This window comes from Geotrypetes seraphini, chromosome 1 (genome assembly GCF_902459505.1).
Source record: "Geotrypetes seraphini chromosome 1, aGeoSer1.1, whole genome shotgun sequence".
In the NCBI taxonomy this organism is placed as follows: domain Eukaryota; kingdom Metazoa; phylum Chordata; class Amphibia; order Gymnophiona; family Dermophiidae; genus Geotrypetes; species Geotrypetes seraphini.
This window is the reverse complement of record NC_047084.1, coordinates 452,446,673-452,474,438: the sequence shown is the minus strand read 5'-3', so window position 1 is coordinate 452,474,438 and position 27,766 is coordinate 452,446,673. Positions and strand designations below refer to the sequence as shown.

General features: G+C 44.6%; 1 protein-coding gene across 1 annotated transcript in view; it reads left to right on the top strand.

Annotated features, from left to right (window-relative positions):
• Positions 1–19,726, top strand: part of SMC1A (structural maintenance of chromosomes 1A) — a 115,951-nt gene extending 96,225 nt beyond the window's left edge. The window contains 3 exon segments of the mRNA XM_033921456.1: positions 11,534–11,603; positions 11,726–11,836; positions 18,593–19,726. Coding sequence (XP_033777347.1) covers positions 11,534–11,603; positions 11,726–11,836; positions 18,593–18,676 — 265 coding nt within the window. The 3' untranslated portion in view covers positions 18,677–19,726.
• Positions 19,727–27,766: the final 8,040 nt, after the last annotated feature.

The window sequence follows — 27,766 nt, the reverse complement described above, 5'->3', positions numbered from 1 at the left end:
GTGTTATCCGCTTCCACTGTTTCGGTGCCGCATCACCTAACCTCATCGGTATCGATGCCAGTCCTTGCACCGGAGCCGAGAGCTCACCATCAATCGGTACAGACTTCGGCACCGGTGCGACCGATAACATCTCCTGACTCGGTATCGATGAGGTCGGGAAAGTCGGTGCGCAAGACCCGACACTTACAAACGTCGACACCTGAGTCTCGGGACCATTCTTCCCATGTCAGGGACCCTGATCTGTGGGGAGACTCAGAGGAACCCTTTCTTTCTGAAGGCGAATGTTCCTCAGAGGAGGAGGATTCGGCTGTCCCTGACCCATCCTCCAAACAGGTCACTTCCTCTTTCTCCTGTTTTTTGAAAGAGATGTCTGAATCCTTGTCCATTCCTTTGGAGGCTGAATCCAAAAAGTCTAAAGCTTTTTTGGATGCTCTTGATTTTGACCAGCCTCCAAAGGAATTTTTGAAACTTCCCCTTCATGACATCTTGAGGGAAACTTTCTATAAGAATTTAGAGACTCCTTTAACTGTCCCAGGGGCCCCACGTAAACTGGATTCTCTATATAAAGTAATTCCCATTCCTGGATTCGACAAACCTCAACTTCCACACGAATCCTTATTTGTCGAATCCACCCTTAAAAAGACTTCACTCCTGGCAGAGAAGGAAGGGCCATGGATAAATTTGGTAAGAGGCTCTACCAAAATGCTATGTTAGCAAACAGGGCTAGTAATTATGCTTTTCATTTCTCTTTTTATTTAAAGCATCTCCTTACCACCATGGCTTCTTTCGAAAAGTATCTTCCTTCACGAAAGCATCAATCATTTCATACCTGCTTGTCGTCTCTTTTCCAACTACGTAAGTTTATGGTTAGATCCATATATGACACCTTTGAACTTACATCCAGAGCGACAGCAATGTCGGTGGCTATGCGCCGTTTGGCCTGGCTTCGGGTATCCGAGCTTGATGTTAACCATCAAGATCGGTTAGCCAACGCCCCGTGCCTAGGGGATGAGCTCTTTGGGGATTCCATGGACTCAACCACACAAAAGCTCTCTGCTCATGAGACGCGCTGGGATACCCTGCTTAAAAATAAAAAGAAGCCTCCTCCACCAAAACCATATAGACAGCAGTCGGCCTACCAACGCCGCTTTACAGCTCGTCCATTACCTGCCACTGCTCAGCAACCCAGGCGTCCGAGGCAACAACAACGTCAGCCTCCCAGACAGCAGCAGCAGCAACAATCTGTGAAACAACCTCCTCAGCAGAAGTCACAGCCCTTTTGACTTCATTCTCCACAGTATAGCCAGTATCCCTATTCCTGCTCTCCTGCCTCAGCCTATAGGAGGTCGACTTTCTCTGTTCCTCAGCCGGTGGGAAGTAATCACTTCGGACCAATGGGTCCTCAACATCATCCGCCACGGCTACTCTCTCAACTTTCAGACTCTTCCACCTCAAAACCTGCCAAAAGAGTCTGCTTTGCACAGTCATCAATCTGCCCTCCTTATTCAGGAAGTCCAATCCCTACTCCTTCTGAACGCTATAGAGGAGGTTCCTCTAGATCAAAAAGGGCAGGGATTCTACTCCCGTTATTTCCTAGTCCCCAAAAAAACAGGAGATCTCAGACCAATTTTGGATCTTCGCGATCTCAACAAACATCTGGTAAAGGAAAAATTCAAAATGCTTTCTTTAGCCATCCTTTATCCTCTTCTGAATCAAAACGACTGGCTATGCTCCCTCGATCTCAAAGAGGCTTACACTCACATACCGATCAATGTAACCTCAAGACCATATCTCCGATTCATGATCAATCATTGTCATTACCAATACAAGGTGCTACCCTTCGGTCTAGCCTCTTCTCCAAGGGTATTCACCAAATGTCTCATTGTGGTAGCGGCATTTCTACGCTCTCACCACCTTCATGTATTTCCTTACCTTTGATCAAAGCCACATCCGCTCAAGCAGTTCTCCTGGCCACCAACCAAACCATCCAGTTTCTACGAATTCTGGGGTTCGAGATCAATCTACCCAAATCTCATCTCATTCCCACTCAAAGATCAGTCTCTATGTCAGCAGGTGCTTTCACTACCTTCCATCTCAGCCAGACACATGATGGTACTTTTGGGGCACATGGCATCCACAGTTCATGTCACACCTCACGCACGTCTTCACCTGCGCACTCCTCAATGGACCCTTGCTACTCAGTGGTCCCAAGCGACGGATCCTTGCTCACGACACATATCTGTGACATCATCTCTTCGTCAGTCTCTTCAATGGTGGTTGGTATCCTCAAATCTATCCAGAGGTCTTCTGTTCCATCAACCTCCTCATCAACTAGTCATCACCACCGACGCCTCTCTGTATGCATGGGGAGCTCACTTGAACGAGTTCCAGACTCAAGGTCTTTGGACAGCCCAGGAAAAGAAGCATCAAATCAATTTCCTGGAACTCAGAGCGATGTTTTACGCCCTCAAGGCCTTCCAACATCTTCTCTTTCCTCAGGTCCTTCTGTTGTGCACAGACAATCAGGTTGCGATGTACTACATCAACAAACAGGGTGGGACAGGCTCTCGCCTTTTATGCCAGGAAGCCCAAAAGATCTGGACTTGGGCCATAGATCACCATCTCTTCCTGAAAGCTATATACATTCAGGGGGCACAGAATTCTTTAGCGGACAAACTCAGCAGAATTCTCCAACCTCACGAGTGGACACTCGATCCTGTAACTCTGCAGTCTATCTTCACTCAATGGGGCACTCCTCAGATAGACCTCTTTGCAGCTCCTCACAATCATCAGCTGCCCCTATTCTGCTCCAGACTTTACTCTCCGCACCGTCTGGCAGCGGATGCTTTTCTCCTCGACTGGTCGGATCTATTCCTGTATGCCTTCCCTCCTCTGCCTCTCATGTTGAGAACCTTGTTCAAGCTCCAGAGGGAACGAGCCACCATGATTCTGATTGCTCCGAGGTGGCCCAGGCAACATTGGTTCTCCCTTCTACTTCAACTCAGTTCCAGGGAACCCTTTCTTCTTCCTCTGTTTCCATCTCTGCTTACGCAACAACAGGAAACCCTTCTACATCCCAACCTCCAGTCTCTACACTTGACAGCTTGGTATCTCTCGGGCTGACTTCGACTGATACTCTTTTGTCTCAGCCCGTTCGTTCCATTCTGGATGCCTCCAGGAAACCAGCCACTCTGCAATGTTACCATCAAAAGTGGACGAGATTTTCTTTCCTGGTGTCTTCTTCATCATCTTGATTCCCACTTCCCTAGCAGTGGAGACGTTGTTGGATTATTTACTTTCTTTGTCTGACTCTGGCCTTAAGTCCTCTTCCATCAGAGTCCACCTCAGTGCCATTGCAGCTTTTCATGAGCCAGTCCATGGAAAACTTCTTTCAGCTCATCCCCTGGTGTCCAGGTTTCATGCGTGGGCTTTTCAATGTGAAACCACCTCTTAAAGCCCCTCCGGTTATCTGGGATCTCAATGTGGTTCTTTCCGCTTTAATGAAGCCTCCATTTGAACCTTTGGCTACCTCTCCTTTCAAGTTTCTCACTTGGAAGGTACTTTTCCTTATTGCTCTTACCTCTGCCAGGAGAGTCAGTGAGCTTCATGCACTGGTTGCAGATCCACCTTTTACGGTTTTTCACCATGACAAGGTAGTTCTGCGTACACATCCAAAGTTTCTCCCTAAGGTTGTTTCTGAATTTCATCTCAACCAATCCATTGTTCTTCCTGTTTTCTTTCCAAAACCTCATTCTCATTCTGGGGAACAAGCTCTGCATACTTTGGATTGTAAAAGGGCTCTTGCTTACTATCTGGAGCGTACGAAACCCCACAGATCAGTTCCCCAACTTTTTCTGTCCTTTGATCCGAATAATTTGGGACGCCCCGTTTCTAAACGTACGTTGTCTAATTGGCTAGCAGCGTGCATTTCATTCTGTTATGCTCAGACCGGACTGACACTGGAAGGTTCCGTCACAGCCCATAAAGTCAGAGCAATGGCAGCATCTGTAGCTTTCCTCCGTTCCACTCCTATTGAGGAAATCTGCAAGGCTGCTACTTGGTCCTCAGTTCACACTTTTACATCTCATTATTGTCTGGATGCATTCTCCAGAAGGGATGGTCACTTCGGCCAATCTGTTTTACAAAATTTGTTTTCCTAATGGCCAACCTTCCCTCCATCCCTCTTTTTGTTAGCTTGGAGGTCACCCATCAGTCAAGAATATGCTGCCTGCTTGTCCTGGGATAAAGCACAGTTACTTACCGTAACAGGTGTTATCCAGGGACAGCAGGCAGATTATTCTTGCGTCCCACCCACCTCCCCGGGTTGGCTTCTTAGCTGGCTTATACTAACTGAGGGACCGCGCGCCTCTGTCGGGCGGGAAGGCACTCGCGCGTAGGCGCGGGCGGCCGAGCTAGAACTTTCTAAAGTTCTTAGAGTGAGATCACTCTAGAATTGTCCGTACCGGGGCATCCGTCGGTGCCGTCACCCATCAGTCAAGAATATCTTGCCTGCTGTCCCTGGATAACCACCTGTTACGGTAAGTAACTGTGCTATCACCCCCCCTTCCCTTAATTATAATTATACTTACAGTGTAAAAAGGCATCTAATCATTACAATAAGTTATCAATGGCCCCCAAATGTTACTTTAAGTTATAATATTTCTTTGCAGTACAATAGGCACATCATTCTTGAACCTGTGGGTTGAAGAATTTCTGATCACAAGATCTGGTGTAAAGAGTCTTATTTACATTTTTTTCTTCTCCACCTCCCCTCACTCTGGGTTCTCCTGTAACTCCTTAGTTTTACTCTCTACATGTGAGATGGTAGGAGCCTGTCTGTTCTGCTCATGTTTGTTTTTCTTTAATTTCGTTTTTTGTTATTGGTCATGAGACTTTTCAGTGCTGCAGAGGCTCCCAGTATCGGGACATTTCTGGCTGCTAGAGAACACACTCTGAGAGTAGAAGCCTGTAGCCAAGAGGCATCTGCTTTGCCAGCCTGCATTAACAGTCTTGGGAGCTCAGGGACCATTTCCTTGGGATAAAGTTTCGCTCCAGATTTTGTCTGCAGAGAGCTTGAGCACAGGCTGAGTGGCCCCATGGCAGTTTTTATCCAAGATTAGGTGCTAAGTACGCTCCTCCTCCCGACTTTGCACGCAAATTCCAATGGGGGTTTGCGGTCTCAGTCCAGCCAATAGGACTGAGGAGCAGTCTGAAGAAGCAAGCTATCCAGGTTTCCAGGCTTATCTGAGGTAGAGGTTCTCTGGCTGTAATTTCAGCTTAAGCAGCTCCCAGGACCTGCATGGCACAATGAGTACTGACTGTAAGAGCCTATGAGAGAAATTGGGGTCTCTAAAATAGTTTTTAAAGGTTATCCTCAGACAAGTAGGCAGCATATTCTCACATGTGGGTGACATCATCCATGGAGCCCACAGCACTTTAAGAAATCCAAAGTGTTTAAACTGCCCACTACCACACATGCACGAGTGCCTTCCCTCCCAACGTGAGCTCGCAGTACCCCAGTTCTTCGTTTTTCCGTGGAGCGAAGAAGTTGTATTTTTCGTCGCTGCATTGCCTTCCCTTCGTCACGAATTGTTTTTGACTTATTTTCCTTATTTCATTTATTGTTTTCTAGTTAGTTTACATTTTTCTTTACAAAAAATGGAGAGAGTAGATTTTACTTCTTTTTTTTTCCCCTCTCCCTTAGAGATGCATATATCAACCATTGCTTAGGCAGTTAACGTTTTTTTCTTTTTCTTTTTTTAAAATAAATCATTTTACATCTTACAAGTGTAACAATAAATAACAGTTAAATTGAATTGAATACAACACTTGAATCTCTATCATTTCAACATTAAAACATTAACATTTTTAATCCATTCCCTCCCAATCCAACCATAACCTATCCGTACACAAAGCTCATATACAATATTCTTTATCCAAATATTTAATACGGTTATAAAATTCCTCCCCCAAACTTGTTTTTTTCTTCTGCATAGAGCGTTTTGGACCCCAGTTAGACTACAAAAGTTAAATAGTTCAAAGTCTAATAGATGTTGGCACTGTAATCTTGAAGTAGGGACTTTAGATCATCTTGTTTTATTGTCCCTTTATTTTAGCCTTTTGGAACTCAATTTGGAATCAAGTAAATTGTTTATTGGAAAAGCATGTGACATTATCTTATGATACAGTACTATTTGGTATGTCTATGAGGAAAAAGAGCCAAATATCATCACATATCAATAAACTTTTATTGATAATGACAGGAGTCGCCATTCAGCATATCACAAGTAATTGGAAAAATTACAGTAGACTCAATTACAATTTCTGGTGGAACTCCTTATGTCACATATATAAAATGGAAAGAGCAATAGCTATACAACAAGGAAGCTATAAGAAATTTAATAAAATTTGGGAGCCATTAACTTCTTATTGTAATGAGTAAACACCATTTTCTATTGTAATATACACCGTCTAATGATTGGGGGGAGGGAGAGGTATATTTTACATTTTTCTTATTGGGGAAATAATAGAGGAATGATGGGAGGGGAGGGTGGTAATTTTATGTATTGTAAGATAAATCAGAAAGGTTGTCAAGTGATGTGTTTAATTGTATTGTTTTATTGTTTGTGCACTTGATGTAAGATTGAAAACGAATAAAGAATTTGAAAAAAAAAAAAAAAATCCCTCCCCCCATCCCTTCCTTCTTATTGCATTTATAATGGAAAAATGGTATTTATTCATTACAATATCTTGTCAGTGGCCCCCAGATTTTATTAAAATTATTATAGTTCCCTCTTTGTATAGCAATTGCTCTTTCCATTTTATAGATGTGACATAATGAATTCCACCAGAAGCAATAATTGAGTCTATTCCAGTTATTACAATTAAGTGTGATTTGTTGTATGGCGACTCCTGTCATGATCAATAAAAGCTTATTATTGTTAGATGAAATTTGACTCTGTGTCCTCATTGATATTCCGAATAGAATTGTATCATAAAATAATTCCACATGATTTTCCAATAAACAATTTATTTGACCCCAAATAGATTTCCAAAAGGCTAAAATAAAGGGACAATAAAATAATAAATGATGTAGAGTCCCTTCTTCGAGATTACAATGCCAGCATCTATTAGACTTAGAGCTATTCAACTTTTGTAAACTTTTTGGGGTCCAAAAAGCTCTATGTAAGAGAAAAAACCAAGTTTGTCTCATAGATGCAGACTGTAGATCTCATTCTCCAAGACCAAATCTGTGGCCATTGAGACGCAGTAATCTGATGATTAATCTCAATGCTCCAAATATCTCTAAGACCATTTTTAGGCTTCTTTTTAACTAATCCACTTATCAATTTATACCACTATGCGGCCTGGTGTCCCAGAAAGTCCACCTGAAAGCAAAAGAACTCCAAACTATAATGATTAAGGATTTTCCATTCAGGGAACCCCACCTGAATGACCTGCTTCAGTTGCAACCATCTAAAACTTTGCGATTTATTAAGGCCATATTTATATTGCAATTGTGAAAATTCAAGCAGTTTACCATTTGAAATAACATCCTCCAAAATACGTATCCCTGCTATCATCCAATGCTTCCAGATGACATTAAATCCGCCAATTTGAATCCTGGAGTTTAGCCATATAATTTGATTTGTTGATTTTTATATTGGAACAGATGTTAAATTATTAATATATCGTAATGTTTTCCATGTATCCATTAATATTCTGTTTTCTTTATAAAATCTAGGCATTTTAATACTAAGAACATGACATAATCGTAGAGGAAACATGAGTCGCCATTCCAACCATAACCATTCTGGTGTATTATCTATGAGTTCTGGGAGGACCCAATACATACCCTGGCGCAAAATATAGGCTTGTTGATACCTATAAAAATTTGAAAAATTTACCCCCCCCCCCCTCTTTAATTGATTTTTGTAAAGATACTAGGGCGATTCTAGGAGTTTTACCCAGCCAAACAAATTTGGTAAGAATACTGTTTAACTTTTTATAAAAGGACCCTCTAAAAAAAACTGGTAACATATTCATTTGATAACAAACCACAAAAATTCAGTTCGATTTAGCACAGTTATTCCCATCTATGTCGAAGCTTATCAATGGGTTTTAAAAAGTGTTGCTTGTCTGAGAAATCCTGCCCAACCCCACCAGTATCCCACCTGTCTCCGCCCGTTCCCACCAGAATCTCCTCCATCCCCACCTGACCCCATGAGGAATTCCCTCCATCACTGTGAGGAATCCCTGCCCATCCCCGTAAAAGTTACATGTCCCCATAAAAAGCAGCAATTATTTCTGACAGGTTGTTTTTTTGGGTGTTTTTTTTTAAGTCTTAGTTTATTTAAACCAACAATAAAATACAATATAAACAAATAACAGTGAACAGAAATTAGAGATGCATACATCATCAGAAAGAATTAGAATAGACATTAGCTCATGTGACTGTAGGGTCGATCATTTCTTGTTAAAAGAATTGAGTTGGATTTTTTGGTACTATAAAGCTCATATCTGTAGAGCAAGCAAATATGGTTCCATCATCTGGCATAAGTAACTTGTGAGAGGTCCTTCCAAGATCCACAAATTATTTTTAATGCAGCAATGAGTAAACAATACAGCATCAAAATCATTTAAAGCAGAATTGAGAGAGGCACTTTTCAAGACAATGGTTGCATAAGAAAAATGTTCCAAAACTGAACTGGAAACCCCCAAAACAAACTCAGCAAGTACTTTATTTTGTTTCAAACACAATTGATGGCATAACCATGAGAGGGGGCTGGGCCTCCCACTTTGAGCTAACCCCCCTCAAAATGAACATCTCCCTTAGCTGTAGCTGGTGGGACATTTTGTTTTTCCATCATCTTGGTCCCAGTTTCTGCTTTTGTCTGTCTTCTACTAATTCTCTTTCCAGGCCTCAGGAACCATCTAGGGGGGATCCCCGTGGGAGTCCCTTAGACCTGGGGGGGATCCCTGTGGGAGTCCCATAGATCTCAGGTGGAATCCCTGCTGGGTTCCTGTGGGATTCTCGCAATCCCCGTTCCTGTGCAGACCTCTAGTCTAGAGCCGTTTCCCCTGAAGAAATTTCTATAGTGGCCACATGATCTATTCTCCATACCTTCACAAAGTTTTATAGAGTGATTGTTGCGACCAAATTGGATACCCGCATTCAGATCTTCAGTACTTTCAACAGGCTCATCTGTTATGCCCAAGATTTGGGGGGACTGCTTTAATACATCCCACAGATTCAAGAATGATGTGCCTATTGCACTAGAAGGGAAAATGTAGGCACTTACCTTGATAATCTTTCTAGTAAATAGGCACGTCATTCTTGAAGCCTGCCCTGTCAGATGTTCATCAGCCTGCTTTATGTCTCAGACATGTCCGTATTACCAGATATCTTGTTTCTTTTCTCTGTCTAGCAAAGTTAAGGATAGAGGAGATTACTCCTATTTTGAAGAGACTATGGGGTATCTTTCAAGACTCCAAGTCTATTAGTGCAGGTTGCACTCAGGGAAGTGGATTGCTTGTTTTACCTTGTTATATGTTTAAATGTTTCCTGATTATTTTTTGTTAAATGTTGTGATATGAGCAGAACAGACTTGTTTCTCTGGGAGACTTCCCATACCCCTCCTTGTTATGTTTTTTTCTCTAGGGTTGATGTATGCTTTGATACAAACTGAAGAGTTACAGGACAGCCCAGATTGAGGGGAGGCAGAGCAGAAACAATGTAAATGAGGCTCTCTACACTAGATTTCACGATCAGAGATAACACAACCTAAGGGTTCAAGTATGATGTGCCTATTTACTAGAAAGAAGATTATCAAGGTAAGTATTTAATTTTCTCTAACAGCTATATTTTTAAAGGACAAAAAGGACAATGAGATTTCACACTGGTCTTCTGTAAACGTAGACTTACTGTATATACTCGAATATAAACCGACCTGAATATAAACAGAGATGACCTTCCCCCCCCCCAAAAAAAAAAGGAAAAAAGGTTGACTTGAATATAAACCGGGGGGGGGGGGGGGGGGGTAAATATTCAAGTGCAATGCCTTGCCTTGCCCTTCCCTGCCAGGCTCTGCACCCTGTTCCTTGCTGTTCTGCCAGGCTCTGCAATCAGCCCCCTCACTCACTTCCTCCCTTGCCCTGCCAGTCTCTGCACCCAGCTCCCCTCCCTCCCTGCCAGGTTCTGTACCCTGTTCCCCCACCCTCCCTGTGTCTTGCAGGCCTCCCCTGAGCCTGCCGCGAGACATGGTCCAGCGGTTTTCCAGGACAGGAGGGATCCCTCTCGCCTCCTGTCCCAGCAGATTCTAAGAACCCACCTCCCCTGCGTACCTTTAGTATCCCTGAAGGTCCAGCGGTGAACCGCAGCAGGAGCAACCTTCCTTTGCTCCTGCCCACGTAGAACCACTACCTGATTGGCTGCCGCGACAACTCAAGGCAGCCAATCAGCTAGTGGCTCTGCATGGACAGGAGCGAAGGAAGGTTGTTCCTTCGGCGGTTTATCACTGGACCACCAGAGATACTAAAGGTACTTGGGGAAGGCAGGAGGGAGGTATAAATTCTTAGAGTTGGCTGGGACATGAGGCAGGAGGTATCCCTCCTGTCCCAGCCACCGCTGGACCACCAGGTCTCACAGCAGGTCTGGCAGAGGCCTGCCACAGGTTTGGGAGGAGGGCGGGTCAGCGCTGGCCTGATTATAAACTGAGACTACCATTTTTGGGCCCAAAATCTTAGTTTATATTCCAGTAGTATATATGGTAATTGGAAGAGTTCCACAATTCTGGTCCCTCAACAGACTAATTTAAATTTCTTAGTAGGAGGTAAACTCACTTTCAATTGATCTTCAAAGTACAAACTATGACTTGCTATATACCAAATCATCCAATTTGCCATATAAGCAGGCAGTAAATTATCAAGATTCTTGAAAATGAAAATTTTAAATGCAAGCCTTGCCCTAATTTGTAACCAATGTAAAGCAATCAAGTAAGGGTCTGCTCTATCCCATTTAGCGCCCTCCTAAAATCTTTGCTGCCACCACATTCTATGAAACTTGCAAACTTGAGAGTTAGTAATGCAGTAGCACAATCAAGATGGTGAAAGTGGTGATCCCTGAGGGTCTCCACAGTAGAGAATGACACAAGGACAAATTTCTCCCTGAATCTCCATCCCATCCTCGCACCTTCTCTCTCTATCCCATTCCTGCAAGCTCTACTTTAACCGCACAAGCCTCGAACACTTATGATTTTAAAGTATTTGAGACTTGTGCAGATGAAGACAAGAGTTTGCAGGAATGGGACGGGAAATTGAGATCCTGCGGGGATGGGGACATGTCATTTTCTATTCCACAGTGCAGATGCCATAAAGAGGAGAGTTCACCATTGCACCCTACTAACATCATACAGTAGGTTTATTCTGTGTTAGTGTGGAAGGGGTGACTGAGGTTCTTTTCTGTATGAGATCCTGCCTGGAAAAAAGTGCATTTTTAGATGCTACTTATAGCCTCCTGACTTCTCTTCCACAGCTACAAGCCATCCCCCTTCTTTGTCTTGGATGAGATTGATGCTGCACTGGATAACACAAATATTGGAAAGGTGGGTTCAGGATTACCAGATATCTTCTTTCTCTGCCTCTCACTTCTTCCTTGTGCCATACCGCCAGCAGCCTGCAGAGCCTGAGTGATGCTTGCTTCCCTACTGTTCCTCTCTCACTGCAGGTTGCAAACTATATCAAAGAGCAGTCCACATGTAACTTTCAGGCAATTGTCATCTCCTTGAAAGAGGAATTCTACACCAAGGCTGAGAGTCTGATTGGTGTTTACCCAGAGGTAAGGAGGGGAGAGTGACAAACGGGTTTGTATTATTACAATGGATATAGATTTACATAAATGTAGTCTTGGAAGGGACTATAGGGAGTCATCTAGAATGGTGTGGCTCTAAGAAAACAGGGAGTTGGGGAGTATCATCTAAAATTAGAAGAAGAGCTGGAAGGGAATGTAGGGACCATCTGCTCATTCCTCTGCTAGGAAGCAAAGTGCACTTTTCCTAAACTGTCCCAGCCAAATATATGTCCAGTCTGCATTTGTTAAGTTCTGATAACTTTTCCAGTTATTCCAGGGGTAACTGTTTGAGCATCCGACCCCTCTCACAGTCGGTAAACTAGATATAGTGCTAAAAGAGAAAAACACCTGAATAACATCGATTATCCCAGGACAAGCAGGCAGCATATTCTTAACGCATGGGTGACGTCACCGACGGAGCCCCGGTACGGACACTTTTAACTAGAAGTTCTAGTTGGCCGCACTGCGCATGCGTGAGTGCCTTCCCGCCCGACGGAGGAGAGCATGGTCCCCAGTTTCTTCGTTTCCACGGAGCGAAGAAGACGCATGTGTTTTCAACGGCTGTTGAATTATCTGATTTTGCCTTCCCGCTCGCGAAATTGTCTTCCTTTTTTCTTCTTTTTCCTTCGGGTTTCTTTTCCGTTCCAACTTGCAAAAAAAAAAAACAAACTTTGTTTTTTCTTTATTTTTCGGGCCGGCCCCGGCGGGGGCCTGTTGCCACCATACAGGCCTCCGGTTTTGATTTTGCGGAGGCCGTGTTTCCCTTCATGCCCCTCAGCCCGGCTTTAAGAAGTGCCAGTGATGTGCACGCTCGATATCTCTCACTGACCCGCACAATTGGTGCCTACAGTGCCTGGGTCCAAAGCATCGGGCTGACACCTGCACCCGCTGTGCTCCTCTTAAAAAACGTACTTTAAAAAATAGACAGATCCAACAGAATATCCTTTTCGGCACCGGATCTGCCATGGAATCGGCCGCGCCGTCATCGGCGCCGCAAAAGTCGGCACCGACTACTTCGACGACGCCTGATCCTTCCTCGGGGTCGCTGGCACCAGGTAAGCCGGCTAAGAAGCCTTCCACTTCCCTTGAGCGCCCTCCTGCCACACCGGCGACGCCGGTCCTCCCGGCATCACGCCGACCCCGCAAACGCTCCGCCCCGATTTCGGTGAGTGCCTCATCATCAGCATCCTCATCGCCGGGGCATGGAGCGGCACCTATGGTACCGAAAAAGAAAAAAGCGGTACCGGTGCCCCCTCTGGACAACCGCATTGCGGCCATACTCCAAAGCCAATTGCAGGAGCAACTACAACAACAACTTCAACACTTGTTGCCCGCAATTTTGGCCCCACTCCTTCCGGTACCAGACCAGCCCGAGCCTTGCACCATACCACCGGTGTCGACACCATCGGTACCGTTGAACACCTCCATGCCGGTACTCGCGGCTGAACCACTTAATCCTCCACTGCAAACACGCTCTGATGTTGACCCTCCCCGACATCGAGACCGACACCAGTCCCCCCGAGACCAGGACCGGCATCGGTCTTCCTCCCCCGGTACCGTCTCGATGCGCTCTGGCAAATCTCTCTCTAAGACTCGCCACACTGAGCCGTCAGCACCACCGTCCCGTCCTGCGCACACCGACGTCAGGGACCCGGACTTATGGGAAGAATCCCCACCCGGTACCGATGATTGAGGCTTCCTCGACGGACGAGGAACCATCGATGGTCGATACCAGTTCCAAACCTGAACAGTCCTCATTTACAAAATTTCTAAGGGAAATGTCGGCGGCTCTGTCTATCCCTTTGGAATCCGACTCTAAGAAGTCCCAGGCTTTCCTTGACGCCCTGGACTTCGAACAACCTCCCAAAGAATTTTTAAAGTTACCCATCCATGACATCTTACGGGAAACTTTTTACAAAAACTGGGAAAACCCTCTCACGGTACCGGGTGCCCCTCGAAAACTGGATAGTTTATACAGGGTCATTCCTATCCCGGGGTTCGACAAACCTCAACTACCCCATGAATCCCTTCTAGTGGAGTCCACCTTAAAGAAAATCCAGGGCTCCAGTGTTTATGCCTCCACCCCCCCTGGCAGAGAGGGCAGAACAATGGATAAATTTGGCAAGCGCCTTTATCAGAATTCCATGCTTGCCAACAGGGCTAATAATTACACCTTCCACTTCTCCTTCTATATGAAGCATGTGGTGCAACAACTCTCCTCCTTACAAAAGTACATCCCTGAGCGTAAGGTCCCGGTTTTCCAACAACAAATCTCCAGTTTGCTCCAACTCCGGAAATTTATGGTGCAATCCATTTATGACTCTTTTGAGCTGACCTCTCGAGCATCTGCCATGGCTGTTGCCATGAGGCACTTGGCCTGGCTGAGAGTTTCTGACCTCGACATTAATCACCAAGACCGCCTGGCTAACGCACCTTATCTTGGTGATGAACTCTTCGGAGAGTCCCTGGACTCAACTACCCAGAAACTATCAGCACACGAGACCAGGTGGGATACCCTGATCAAACCTAAAAAGAAGACTCCACCTGCTCGCCCCTACAAACAGCAGTCTTCCTACCAACGCAGGTTCTCGGCCAGACCTCTCAACCCGCCTCAACAACAACAGTCCTCGCCGGCCTCGTCAGCAGCACCAAACTCAGGCACGTTCACAGTCTCACCAACCTGCCAAGCCTCTCCCGCAGTCAAAACCATCTCAGCCCTTTTGACTCTTTTCTCCAGGGCATAGCCAGTCTCCCGCCATCATTGCCTCTTCCTCAGCCGATAGGAGGACGCCTTCAACTCTTCCTCAACCGTTGGGAGGTCATTACATCAGACCTGTGGGTCCTCAACATCATTCGCCACGGCTACTCTCTCAACTTCCAGACTCTTCCACCAGACAATCCTCCCATAGAGTCTGTTTCTCACTCCTCTCAATCCCCCCTCCTCCTGAGGGAGGTCCAATCCCTTCTTCTTCTCAATGCCATCGAAGAGGTACCCCCAGACCAAAGGGGTCAGGGATTCTACTCCCGCTACTTCCTGGTTCCCAAGAAGACAGGAGACCTCCGTCCCATCCTCGATCTTCGGAACCTCAATAAGTGTCTGGTCAAGGAAAAGTTCAGGATGCTCTCCCTTGCCACGCTTTATCCTCTTCTCTCTCATCACGACTGGCTATGTTCCCTAGACCTCAAAGAGGCCTACACTCACATTCCAATCCATCTGACTTCACGTCGCTACCTCCGATTTCAGGTACTGCACCGCCACTATCAGTACAAAGTGCTACCCTTTGGCCTCGCATCATCACCCAGGGTGTTCACCAAGTGCCTTATTGTGGTGGCAGCCTTCCTCAGGTCTCACAACCTCCAGGTGTTCCCATACTTGGACGATTGGTTGGTGAAAGCTCCTACGTTCCGCTTGTGCTACGAGCCACTCAACACACCATCTCTTTCCTCCATCTCCTGGGGTTCGAGATCAACTACCCCAAGTCGCATCTCCTTCCCACACAGCGACTTCTGTTCATTGGAGCCGTTCTCGACACCACTCTGATGAGGGCGTTTCTCCCCTCAGACCGCCAACGGACCCTGCTCCATCTCTGCCGTCAGGTGCTCCTTTGTCGCTCTATTCCTGCTCGGCAAATGATGGTCCTCCTGAGCCACATGGCCTCGACAGTCCATGTGCTTCCTCTGGCACGACTCCACCTCAGGACACCTCAATGGACTCTGGCCAACCAATGGTCACAGACCACAGATCCTCTTTTTCATCCCATCTCTGTGACATCGTCTCTTCAGCAATCTCTTCAATGGTGGTTGAACTCCTCAAATCTTTCCAGGGGTCTACTCTTTCATCTGCCCCCTCATTCCATGATCATCACCACGGATGCCTCCCCCTATGCGTGGGGAGCTCACCTGGGAGATCTGCGCACCCAGGGTCTCTGGACCCCTCAGGAGCGTCTACATCACATCAATTTCCTGGAACTCAGAGCCATGTTCTATGCTCTCAAGGCCTTCCAGCACCTCTCTCTACCCTCAGGTTCTTCTCCTGTGCACAGACAACCAAGTCGCCATGTACTACATAAACAAGCAAGGCGGCACCGGATCTCCCCGCCTCTGTTAGGAGGCCATCCGCATCTGGACCTGGGCCACGGCCCGCAGTCTCTTCCTCAAGGCCGTCTATATCCAGGGCGAACAGAACTCCCTGGCCGACAATCTCAGCCGCATCCTTCAACCTCACTAGTGGACCTTGGATCCTCCCACACTCCACTCCATCTTTGCTCTCTGGGGCACTCCTCAGGTGGACCTCTATGCAGCTCCTCACAACCATCAGCTGCCCCAGGTCTGCTCCAGACTCTACTCTCCTCATCGTCTGACCCCGGATGCATTCCTGCTCGACTGGACGGATCGGTTCCTCTATGCCTTTCCTCCACTGCCTCTGATGTTGCGGACGCTGTTCAAAGTCCGCAGGGACAGAGCCACCATGATTCTCATCGCCCCTCGGTGGCCTCGCCAACACTGGTTCTCCCTCCTGCTCCAGCTCAGCTCCAGGGAGCCCATTCCTCTTCCTGTGTTTCCTACTCTACTTACGCAGCAGCATCAGTCTCTACTACATCCCAATCTGTCATCGCTCCACCTGACAGCTTGGTTTCTCTCGGGCTGACCTCTCCAGAGAATCTGTCTCAGCCTGTCCGTCGCATTTTGGATGCCTCCAGGAAACCGGCCACCCTCCAATGTTACCATCAGAAGTGGACCAGGTTCTCCTCTTGGTGTCTCCTGCATCACCACGACCCCACCTCGTTGGCGGTGGAAACTGTACTGGACTATTTGCTCTCTCTGTCCGACGCTGGCCTCAAGTCTACCTCAATCAGAGTCCACCTCAGTGCCATCACTGAGTTTCATGAGCCTATCCTCGGAAAACCTCTCACGGCTCATCCACTGGTTTCCCGGTTCATGAGAGGCCTCTTCAATGTCAAACCACCTCTGAAGCCTCCTCCAGTCGTCTGGGACCTGAATGTGGTTTTATCCGCCCTCATGAAACCTCCTTTTGAGCCTCTTGCCACTACTTCACTCAAATTTCTGACGTGGAAGGTGCTTTTCCTCATAGCCATCACCTCTGCCAGGAGGGTTAGCGAACTGCACACACTGGTTGCCGACCCACCTTTTACTATTTTTCACCATGACAAGGTGGTTCTGCGTACCCACCCTAAATTCCTTCCCAAGGTAGTCTCGGACTTCCACCTCAACCAGTCCATTGTATTGCCTGTCTTTTTCCCTAAACCCCATGCTCATCCTGGGGAACAGGCGTTACACACGCTAGACTGTAAGCGGGCCCTTGCATACTACCTGGACCGTACCAGGGCTCACCGCTCTTCACCTCAGCTCTTTTTGTCCTTTGACCCTAACCGTCTGAGGCACCCTGTTTCTAAACGGACGCTTTCTAACTGGCTTGCTGCCTACATTGCGTTCTGTTATGCTCGGGCCGGTCTCTCACTGGAAGGTGCTGTCACGGCCCACAGGGTCAGAGCTATGGCTGCTTCTGTGGCTTTCCTCCGTTCCACGCCCATCAAGGAAATCTGCAAGGCTGCCACTTGGTCCTCAGTTCACACGTTCACTACTTACTATTGTCTGGATGCCTTCTCCAGACGGGATGGACACTTCGGCCAATCTGTGTTACAAAATTTATTTTCCTAATGGCCAACCATCCCTCCTCCCTCTCTGTTAGCTTGGAGGTCACCCATGCGTTAAGAATATGCTGCCTGCTTGTCCTGGGATAAAGCACAGTTACTTACCGTAACAGGTGTTATCCAGGAACAGCAGGCAGATATTCTTACGTCCCACCCTCCTCCCCGGGTTGGCTTCTTAGCTGGCTTATCTTAACTGGGGACCACGCTCTCCTCCGTCGGGCGGGAAGGCACTTGCGCACGCGCGGTGCGGCCAACTAGAACTTCTAGTTAAAAGTGTCCGTACCGGGGCTCCGTCGGTGATGTCACCCATGCGTTAAGAATATCTGCCTGCTGTCCCTGGATAACACCTGTTACGGTAAGTAACTGTGCTTTATAGACATGTCGGGTCCAAGCGATTACTCAGTGAATCGCATGCAGAGAGGGAAGATCCTCAAGTACCAATAAATGCAGTCTGAGACCAAGAAAGTGTGACAGAAAGATAAAGAAATATTTCCCATTGATTGAGCCTGTGGCACCCACAACAAAAAGAATTTGCAAGTACACCTGGAGAGGTTGCCTATACGTGTTACATCTTTTGAACTCCAGAAAAAAACAACTATAGCACTAATTTTTATATACTGTCTGCACCAGGAGCTCACAAATAGTTTTACAATAAAATTAAGATCTTACAACTATAATTTTAAAAAAACACCTCAAATACAAAATGAGTCGGTAAGTATTAGAAGCTCTGTAGCACAATGCCAGTACTACGGCAAGCATTAGCAGTATATTTGAGAGACTGAGCTCAAACCTTACATACAAGTAAAATTTATTCCTCTCTTGGGATGTACTAAACTAATTTACTTGGGGAAATTGCCTTGCAGTAAAGTCTCTGTTGCTTAAACACCTAACACAACTTGTCCAATGCTGAACAGCCAGTGACACTCCTTCTCCTTTTTATTTACTATTACATTGCTGCCTGCAGTTTTTCTCTAGCTAGAGAGCAGAATCCTGGCAGTGACAATGCTTAATGGCAACTTTAATGTTTGTAGATGCATTTTGTAATTAATTTGATTTCTTTTTATTCTCTCAGCAAGGTGACTGTGTTATCAGCAAGGTCCTGACCTTTGATCTCACCAAGTACCCTGATGCCAACCCCAACCCAAACGAGCAATAACAGCAAACTTGGACTTCTTAAATTATTTCTACTTTTGTAATTTCTCTCTGTTCTGGAGCATTGAAGTTCTGCTAAGGAGATACTGGCAAACATTCATCCCCTGCCTCTGAGTGATCTATCCTGTGATGATTTTATTACCAAGACTGATGTAATAGGACTATGGTATCCCAAATTGCTCTGAAGGGGGAAGTGTTTAAACACAACCATAGAGAGAACAAAATGAACATATCGGGCTTATAATGAAGTTTTCCACCAATTACTCTGCAGCTGCCATGTTCCCTGAGGTGTGTAGCTGGTTATTCTTGTGTGAATTGGAGAGCACATGTCACATTCTGAAACTGCTTTTTTTTTTTGGGGGGGGGATATATCCTCACTCCTCCCCTCTCTTCACTTTTTTGCTTTAAACTACCTACATATTTGCAAATCATGGCCCTGGTGTTAGCTATATTGATCCCATACACCTCCTGGACTAGTTAGGTCACTGGGACCCAGTTTTATATGTTGGAGGGAGAAGGGGAGAAAGGAGCAATGTCTGGAATGAGGGTCTTTTCAGCCTCGGCACCCAAATGCAGACCAAGGATAGAAGTAGAGAAGAGATTCTCAGCTTTTAAGCCTACACATAAAGAAGGGAGATGTCTTGGAATCCTTAGAGCTTCTGTGTAGAAAGGGATCTCTTAAGTTCCAACAACATTTTATAATCATGTTTTAAAAAGAAAAATCATGATTGTTTTATGGGGGAAAAAAATCTGCCATTTGTTTCTAAACTTAAAAAAAAATTTTTTATTCCATGTCATTGTGCAGAGTTGGGGGGAATGAACGAGCCACCTATCTTCTTTCTAGCATCCTATGTGAGGAGTGCAAAATATTTTTAGAGTGATTTTATCATGCATCCTTTTCCTTCCTGGAGGAGGTTCAATTATTGATAGATACCATTGTTATCCTTGACTATTTTTATGGAGTAAGCAGGGGAAACTTCTTTCTGCTTTTGTGAATTTTATTTACTTCCCTTTATGTCATTGACTGTTTCTAATAAAAGTTCCCTGAAAAGAAGACTTTTGTGAGAGGTTTTTGCAGAAGTCAACAAGGGAAGAGGGTCTCAGAAAAGTTGGTCCTAGAATCTGCAGTGAATCCCTCCTGTAGAGTCTTTCTCTTGAATACATATAGGCAAGGCTAGCACTGTTTATGCCATCATTTGTGCGGTCATTGATTGATAACCTTTTGTGGGTAGCAGCCAAAATATTTATTTATTTATTTAACAATTTATATACCGCATAAAACTATGCGGTTTACACATTAGCTACATACATATTATCCTGATCGCCCTTTAGTCGCTAAACATATGATACAAACAAAGGACAAATGTAAATTTCCCTTCCTCCCAGGCAAAAATAATACAATATCAGAACAAACATCAAATCATAATATCAATACAGATATTATCAAATCATAATTTCATCAAATAAAATACAGAAAAGCATTGAATATTATATTCAGGCAGGAATATTCTTATACGATATCTTAAAACTGAAGAGACTACTTAAACATTACCATGGAAAGGCATTGACAAAAAGCTGCATTTTTAACATTTTCTTAAAATTGATCTTCCCCGCACATAATTGCAGAATGCCAGGCAGGGTATTCTAAAGTGTCACACTGGCCACAGACATCATTGATGCTCCAATCCGAACATGCTCAATAGACATCTTGCCTTTCATACTCAATTTCATTGTATTTCCAGATCTTAAATTAAGTATTTCCAGATCTTAAGTTTCCTAAAAGAAACTTTCAGGTTGGTAAATTTCAAATATCTCTTGTAATACCCTTGGAGAGACAAGGTACAGTATCTGATGAATAATTGCAAGAATCTTAAAATGCACTCTTTGCTGCATAGGCAGCCAATGCAACCGTTTCAGTACAGGAGATATATGAGCACTCTTTGGAACCCCCATAATCAATCGAGCAGCAGAATTAATTAACATCTGCAATGCCCTCAACTTCCCTTTAGCAACTCCCAAGTAAAGGGAATTTCAATAGTCCACTCTACTCAGGATTAAAGCTTGGACAACACTGTGAAAATCGAACGCTGGCAACAATGTTTTCAATCTGTAAAATAATTGTAATTGCATGTAGTCCTGCCAAATCGATTTCAGAATTTGCTTTCCCGTCATCAGACATTTATCCAGGCACACTCTCAAAAGTCATCTCCTTTTTTACTGGCAATTTTTCTCCCATCACAACCACATTTTCAATCTCAAAATTATCTTTCTGGATTTTTACCACCATTACCTCTGTTTTATTAATGTTTAACTTCAAATCGTGCTCATTAGTGCTGCCCGATTCGCGATTCGAATCAATTCTCCGATTCACTTTGGGTGAATCGATTTGAATCGGTTTGTTATTGCATAAAATCGGACTTACAGATTCGTTGGCCCCTTGCTACCACCGCAGACCTGTTCGGGATTTCCTTCTGCCACCGGAGTCTTTCTTCGATGTAACTTTTGGTTTTGCAAAAAACAGAAGTTACACCGCATCAAGGACTCCGGCAGAAGGAAATCTCGAACGGGTCTCTGTGTACAGATTGGGGCAGCAAGGCTCTCTCCTTCCCTAAGGCTCTCTCCTCTCCTCCTGACCAGGCAAAAGCAGCGGTAGCGAATGCGACTCACTACCCTGCCGCTACTCCAGGTGTCTTCTCTCCATTCGGCTGCCCAAGCGGAAACAGGAAGTTTTCACTGAGGGCGGGCCGCAGTGGAGAGAAGACACGAGGAGTGCTGACAGGAGTGGATCGCTACCTCCAGGGCAGACCTCTTACCAGATGCGTCCCTCCTGCCGGACTCTCTTTGGGAAAGGTGTGCCATAAAAAAAATAAAAAAGGCAGATGGAGGAGAGGGGAGATGGGGAGTTGGTGGACTGGAGGAGAGATGGGGAGAAGATAGATGGAAGAAATGAACTTGGTGGAGGGGGGAGATCATGGAGAGGGGAGATGAGGGGAAGGATAGAAGACATAAAGACCTAAAAACAGGAGAGGGAGAGATGGTGGACAATGGGATTTAGGGAGGGAAGGAACAGAAAGGAATAGAAGTTGGATATAAGGGATGGTGTGGAGGGGAGGGATAGATATACTGGATAGGAGGGTAGTTGGGAAGAGAAAGGGAGACATGGTGGACCCTGGGGTGGTGGGGCAGGAGAGAGAGATGAAGGATGAAAGGGAAAAGGTGGATGGAGACAAAAAAAAAGGAAAGATACCAGACCTCCAGGGGAGGGAAGGGAAACAGAAGGGGAGGACAGAGACAGAAGATGGATGGTTAGCACGGAGAAAGAAGAAAGAAGGAGACCCTGGCAAGCAAGTTATCAGAAGACAACTGGAGCTGGGGACCGATAAGATCTGAATAATGATCAGACAACAAAAGGTAGAAAAAATAACGTGAGCTAGGATTTAAGAGAGAGAGGAAAAGTCTTTTTTGTTTGTTTATTTTGTTTACACCATAGCGCAAGTGTGGGTAGGAGAGGGCAAAGTGGGTGAAGAGGCTATAAAAGGGGTGAAGAGAGTATAAAATAACCCACCAGGATATTTGAAAAAAACATCCACTTGGACAGGAAAATCGAATCAAAATCAATTCAATAGGCTGAATCGAATCAAATTTTTTTTCCCCTGAATAGCTGCTCATCCATCCACTTCACAATCCACACTTCACAATCCACACTTCACAATCCACATCCACTAGTGCTCATCCATCCACTTCACAATCATTTCCATATATCTTTGTAGACATAGTTGCATGTCAGAAACATCATTAATCGGGAAAACAGAATGTCGTCAGCATATAGTCTATATTGTACTCCCATCTCCTGAAACGCCCCAAAGAAGACTTTTTTTTACAGCATATCCCAGGGCTAGAACATGTGTGTTGAAGGAGCAGAAAAAAGTAGGACAGTGCCGCTGGACTACCAAAAATCAGTTATAGGGAGGGTGTGTGGAGACAATTTCTTTTTTTGTTGTTGTTTATTTTATTCTTTCCAAAACAAGCATGCATTAAACTAACAATTCGCATCATACAAAATCCCAAATATAACCTGAAGAAAGTGCTAAGTGAGGATCTGCCAAGGGGAAGAAAAACGAATTTAGAATATCTTATCTGCTGGCATTCGAACTTGGGAAAAGGTAAAACTTGGGTTTCGGTAGGTTATTTCATTGTCCTTCTCTTTTACTTTTTAGTTCAGTACTCTGTTTTTTTCAGTAAAGTCAGTTTAGGCATTAGTATAGCCTTTAGAGTCTCAGGGTTTTTATATAAAAAAGTGTTTGTTTATTGGAAACTTCTATACTGCTACTAATGACTGGGATATAAGTTCATAGTAGTTTGCATGAGCTTCAGTAAAGGTGTTACAATATATGGATTAAATATATGTATATCTAACCTATTTATACTATCTATGCACGTATTCTATTATAGTTTTTGTATATCATTAATTCATCTTTCTTTGTATTATTTGTGAGTTCACCCTTTCATGTTCCAAGTGGGTAGTAGCTGCTATTTCCTCCATGTTGCTGTTCCCCCTAATTGTTTCTTTATTTGCTAAAGTGTTCTGTGAAGAGTATTGTCTTTGGGCTATATTCACTAAGCAAATCGATTGTGTACCAATCGGTTTGCGACCACTTAACCACTTTTGGTAGGAACAAATGTTGAGAAGCATACAGTGTGCTTTGTGTAGTTTAATTTTGTGGTTAACCATTATGTGTTGTTAATAAGATTATATTGTGTGTATATATGAAAAATGAATGGGAAAAATGGTATTATAATTAGTACTATTATGGGGGGTGGGGTCTGGGGGGTGGAGATTGGCGGGATCTGGCCCGCAACTTAGCCTGTGTTTTGGATTTCGGCCCCTTAATGTGATGAGCTTGACACCCCTGTCCTAAGTGATGCAATAAACGGGCACATTCAGGAGCCCTATACTCCCCTTTCCCCTATTTCCAATTTCCCTGGAGAAAATGGCATTGCCAATTAGGATTTTTATTCACCCAGTAAAACGTAGAAAATAACTGATTAAGACATCTTAAATCTTTTTGTCACATGTAGAGGGGCAAGGTTTTTAATGTATACAGCCACTTGGAAAATATGACAATATGAATGAAATTAGCTCTGCCCATCAATGATAATGGCAAAGCTTTCTAACTGATGGTCTGTGTTCTCTAATAATTTATTGATATTAAGAAAATATAAGCTGGCAGTAGACATTGGAGGTTGGATCCCCAAGTAGATACATGAGGCTGTTGCTCATTGCCCACCTCCCCTCAATGTCATTCTGGTTCCCCGGGCACTTCTTTAAATTTGCCTTTGGAGTGGCAGCAGCACTACATACACACTGACTCTAGCCAGCCCGAGGCCTTCCCTCTTCTCTTATACAACCTATTCCACCAGCAGTCTGAACAATTATGGCAGTAAACTGAGTGGGCCAATGAGATTAGCAGGGCAGTGGAAGAGCCTTCCATTTTCCCAGAAGACTTTAAGAACAGGCTGACTGGACTTCAGCGAGAAGCCTGGACTCTCTGCATTGCAGCAACAACTGGCCATGACCACATGTAGCATAACATAACGTACTTATAAACCGCGTAACCGAAAGTTCAATGCGGTTAACAAAAGATTACTGATAACATAAGAAACATATAGCTTAATTTGCCAAATACTTTGAAAAAAGATAAGTTTTCAATTGAGTTCTAAAGAGTTTATAAGAAAAAGCACTATGCAACAATGGTAAAAAAAAAAACCCTATCATAGAAAGTAGCCTGAAATGCTAATGTATGTCCAAAGATTTCTTACTCTTACTGCACCTCATCTGCAAGATGGAGCACAACAGCAGAGTTCTGTGTGTGGAGCTGAGGTGTGCCAGGACAAGGGAGAGTACATGTCCCTTCTTAACTGCCACCATATGCATGAATGTCTTGGCTGGTTCATTACTGAAACAAAAGGAGTAGGAAGGTAACGAATGCACTGAGCAGCGGAGTATTAGCTGTCTGAAAGTTGTGACCTTTTGTTTTGATTCTTTACACAGCAATTATGCAGGATATTTGGCAAAAGATAACATGTACAGTGGCGTACCTAGCAAATGTGACACCCGGGGCCCATCATTTTTGACACCCCCCCCATCTGTACGAAAAACATGATTTTTAGTAACAAGCCACACGTCACACATGAGTACCTAGGAAAAGGCAGCATCTTACATACTGCAGTGAGAGCAGTGCAACATCAATACACCCATTGTAAAACTAAACAAGCCAGACTAGTACAGATCAATCCTACACCGTCAATCCTAACAGAAAACCATGTCTTTCGAACACACAGAACACAGAAAACACCTTCACCTGGTATGGAATATGTCATCACAAACTAACCCCTCCCCTTTTACAAAACTGTAGTGTGGATTTTAGCCATGGTGGTAACAGCTCTGATGCTCATAGAATTCTGAGCATCAGAGCTGCTACCACCACGGCTGGCGCTAAAAAATGCTCCACAGTTTTGTAAAAGGGGGGATAAAATAGAAATACATAGACAAAGGTTAAATTGGAGTTGGACTCTGCATACAATGCAACACCACAGAAACAGTGACACATGTCTCCTAAAGAAATAAATAAATAGAAAATTTTTGTTCTACCTTTGTCTTCTCTGGTTTCTGCTTCCCTCATCTTCTTGTTACTTTCTTCCTTCCATCCACTGTCTGCCATCTCTCTGCCCCTATATGGCATCTTCTCTCCTTCTATGCCCCTTCCAGAAACTGTATGCCTCCCCCTTCCATCTCTCCTTTCACCCCCATTGGTCTGGCATCTCTCTCCTCTCCTTCCCTCTCCCACACCTCTCTTCTGCAATCCCTTTCTTCCCTTATTTTCCTTATGTTGGATGATGATTTTAAAATGACCCACAATATTTTGTAGAAAAAAAGTACTTCTATACCAACAATGTAAATAGGGAGGGGTAATATTCAGACAATTGAATGCTGCAAAAAAAGATAAGCAGATGTCTTACGTGCTCTTTTACTAAACTGTGATAAAAGGTGGCCTTTGTGTACTCTTATGTGGTGCTAAGGCCATGTTTACTGCAGCTAGAAAATGGCTGATTAGGGGGAGTGCACAGCCAGCCAGGTCCCGTTCGTCTGGTGCCGGTCCGCGCAGGGCCAGCAAGATCGCATTGGGTCCATCGGCAGCGTCTGGGCTGCAATGGCGATGAACGGCATCGGTGCCCCCCATGACACAATTCATGATCGGCAACGCCCCCCCCCCCTCCTTCTACCCCTGGCATCAACAAAACTTCAGATTGGCAACGCGGTGCTCAGTCCAAAGCTTCCCTCTGACTCAGCTTCCTGTTTCCACCCAGGCAGTTCAGTCAGACGGGAAGCTTTTACTGAGCACCACGTTGCCAATCTGAAGTTCTGTTGATGCTGGGGATAGAAGGAAGCCTGTTGCCGATCTTAAGTGTCATCGCGGGGGGGTGGGGGGGGCGTTGCCGATCATGAATTGTGTCACGGGGGGCACCGATGCCATTCATCGCCATTGCAGCCCAGACGCTGCCGATGGACCCAATGCGATCTTGCTGGCCCTGCATGGACCGGCACCAGACGAACGGGACCTGGCTGGCTGTGCACCCCCCCAAAGGCGTTCACCCGGGGTGGACCGCTCCCCCCTTGGTACGCCACTGAACATGTATCAAATAATGTTATGCATTAAACAGGGCTGGATTAAGGCATTGCATTGGGCTCCTGAACTTAACAGGCCTGGTTTTTTTCTACGCTTTAATCCAGCCCTGGACACCTCCATTTAGGCACCGCAGTGCTGCACGGGAAGCACCTATAATGCATCTGGATGCCCTGATTGCATCATAAAATGCTAGAGTAAATCTGCACAGGCATCGCTAAATTTAGGTGCAGGCATAAATGGATGCGCCTAGTTGTACTATGCCATGTGCTAAGTTATAGAATTGCCCTTCATAAAATCCAAACACCCAGCGTGATCATGAGCTTTTTGAATATTTGATTATTAAATTAAAAATTTATAATAGTTATGGGATAGGGTGGGGGGATGGATATAGATTGATTTGTTTCTTGAAAGAGTATTAAATGCTGTCTTAATTATAAAATGTATTTAATTTGTATTGCACTTATTGAAAATATTGAAAATGAATAAAGAATTTAAAAAAAAAAAAAAAGTTCTTCATCGGGGGTGTAAAATTTCCACGCAATCTCTCCAAATTACTGTAATACACCAAATGAAGGGCAATGTTCAATCTCTCTTCATACAAGGGAATAACTGGATTGTGGTCTTCAAGTTATAAAAAGCACATGCCACTGTCTACTCAATTTGTGAAAAAAATTTTTTTGAGAGAAATGGCCTCCTAGGTAAATGCCTTCAAACTTAACAGACCAAAATGGGGTTAAGTGTTCACAAACTGTAGCAGACAAGAGAATGGGGGGGGGGGGGGGAAGAGAGAAGGGAGGAGTGAGACCTTTTAGCCAACCTGGCGCTGAAAATGCTTCATCCCTTTATTGATAGATGGATAATATCTCTGCCCAGAAGCTCTTGAAAAATCATCTCATGGTCCAAGAATCATTTACATATACAAAGAAACAAACAAAAACAAAAAAAACCCAACTAATAAGACTATACAAAGTCCTTTAATAGCAGCAGAAAAATATTAACCAGCAGGAGCAATACTGGTGAGCCCTGTGGGACATCCCACATCAGAATTCTGCTCCCAGTCTATTCATCCCCTTAACATATCCTAAAGGTATAATCCCTTACAGAGGAGGCAATCCAAGAAAGTACCTTTCTCCCTAATCCCAACTGAGCACATCTGCAAACCAGTAACTCAATCAATTATAACTTTCAAGTTATTAATATACAAAAAAGGCCTTATAGGATCACTTGCTTATTGCAGAGAACCCTAATGAGTAGACGTTGCTGGGAGGAATGTAACATAAAGGCATGTATTAAAAAAGTTGCTTAAATTAAGGCTGGCATTAGAGGGCAGTGGCGCACAGAATGTAATTCTCACAAGCTTTTCCTTAGCTAGAGAGTATATTTGGCATTAGAGGGCACTATTTCAT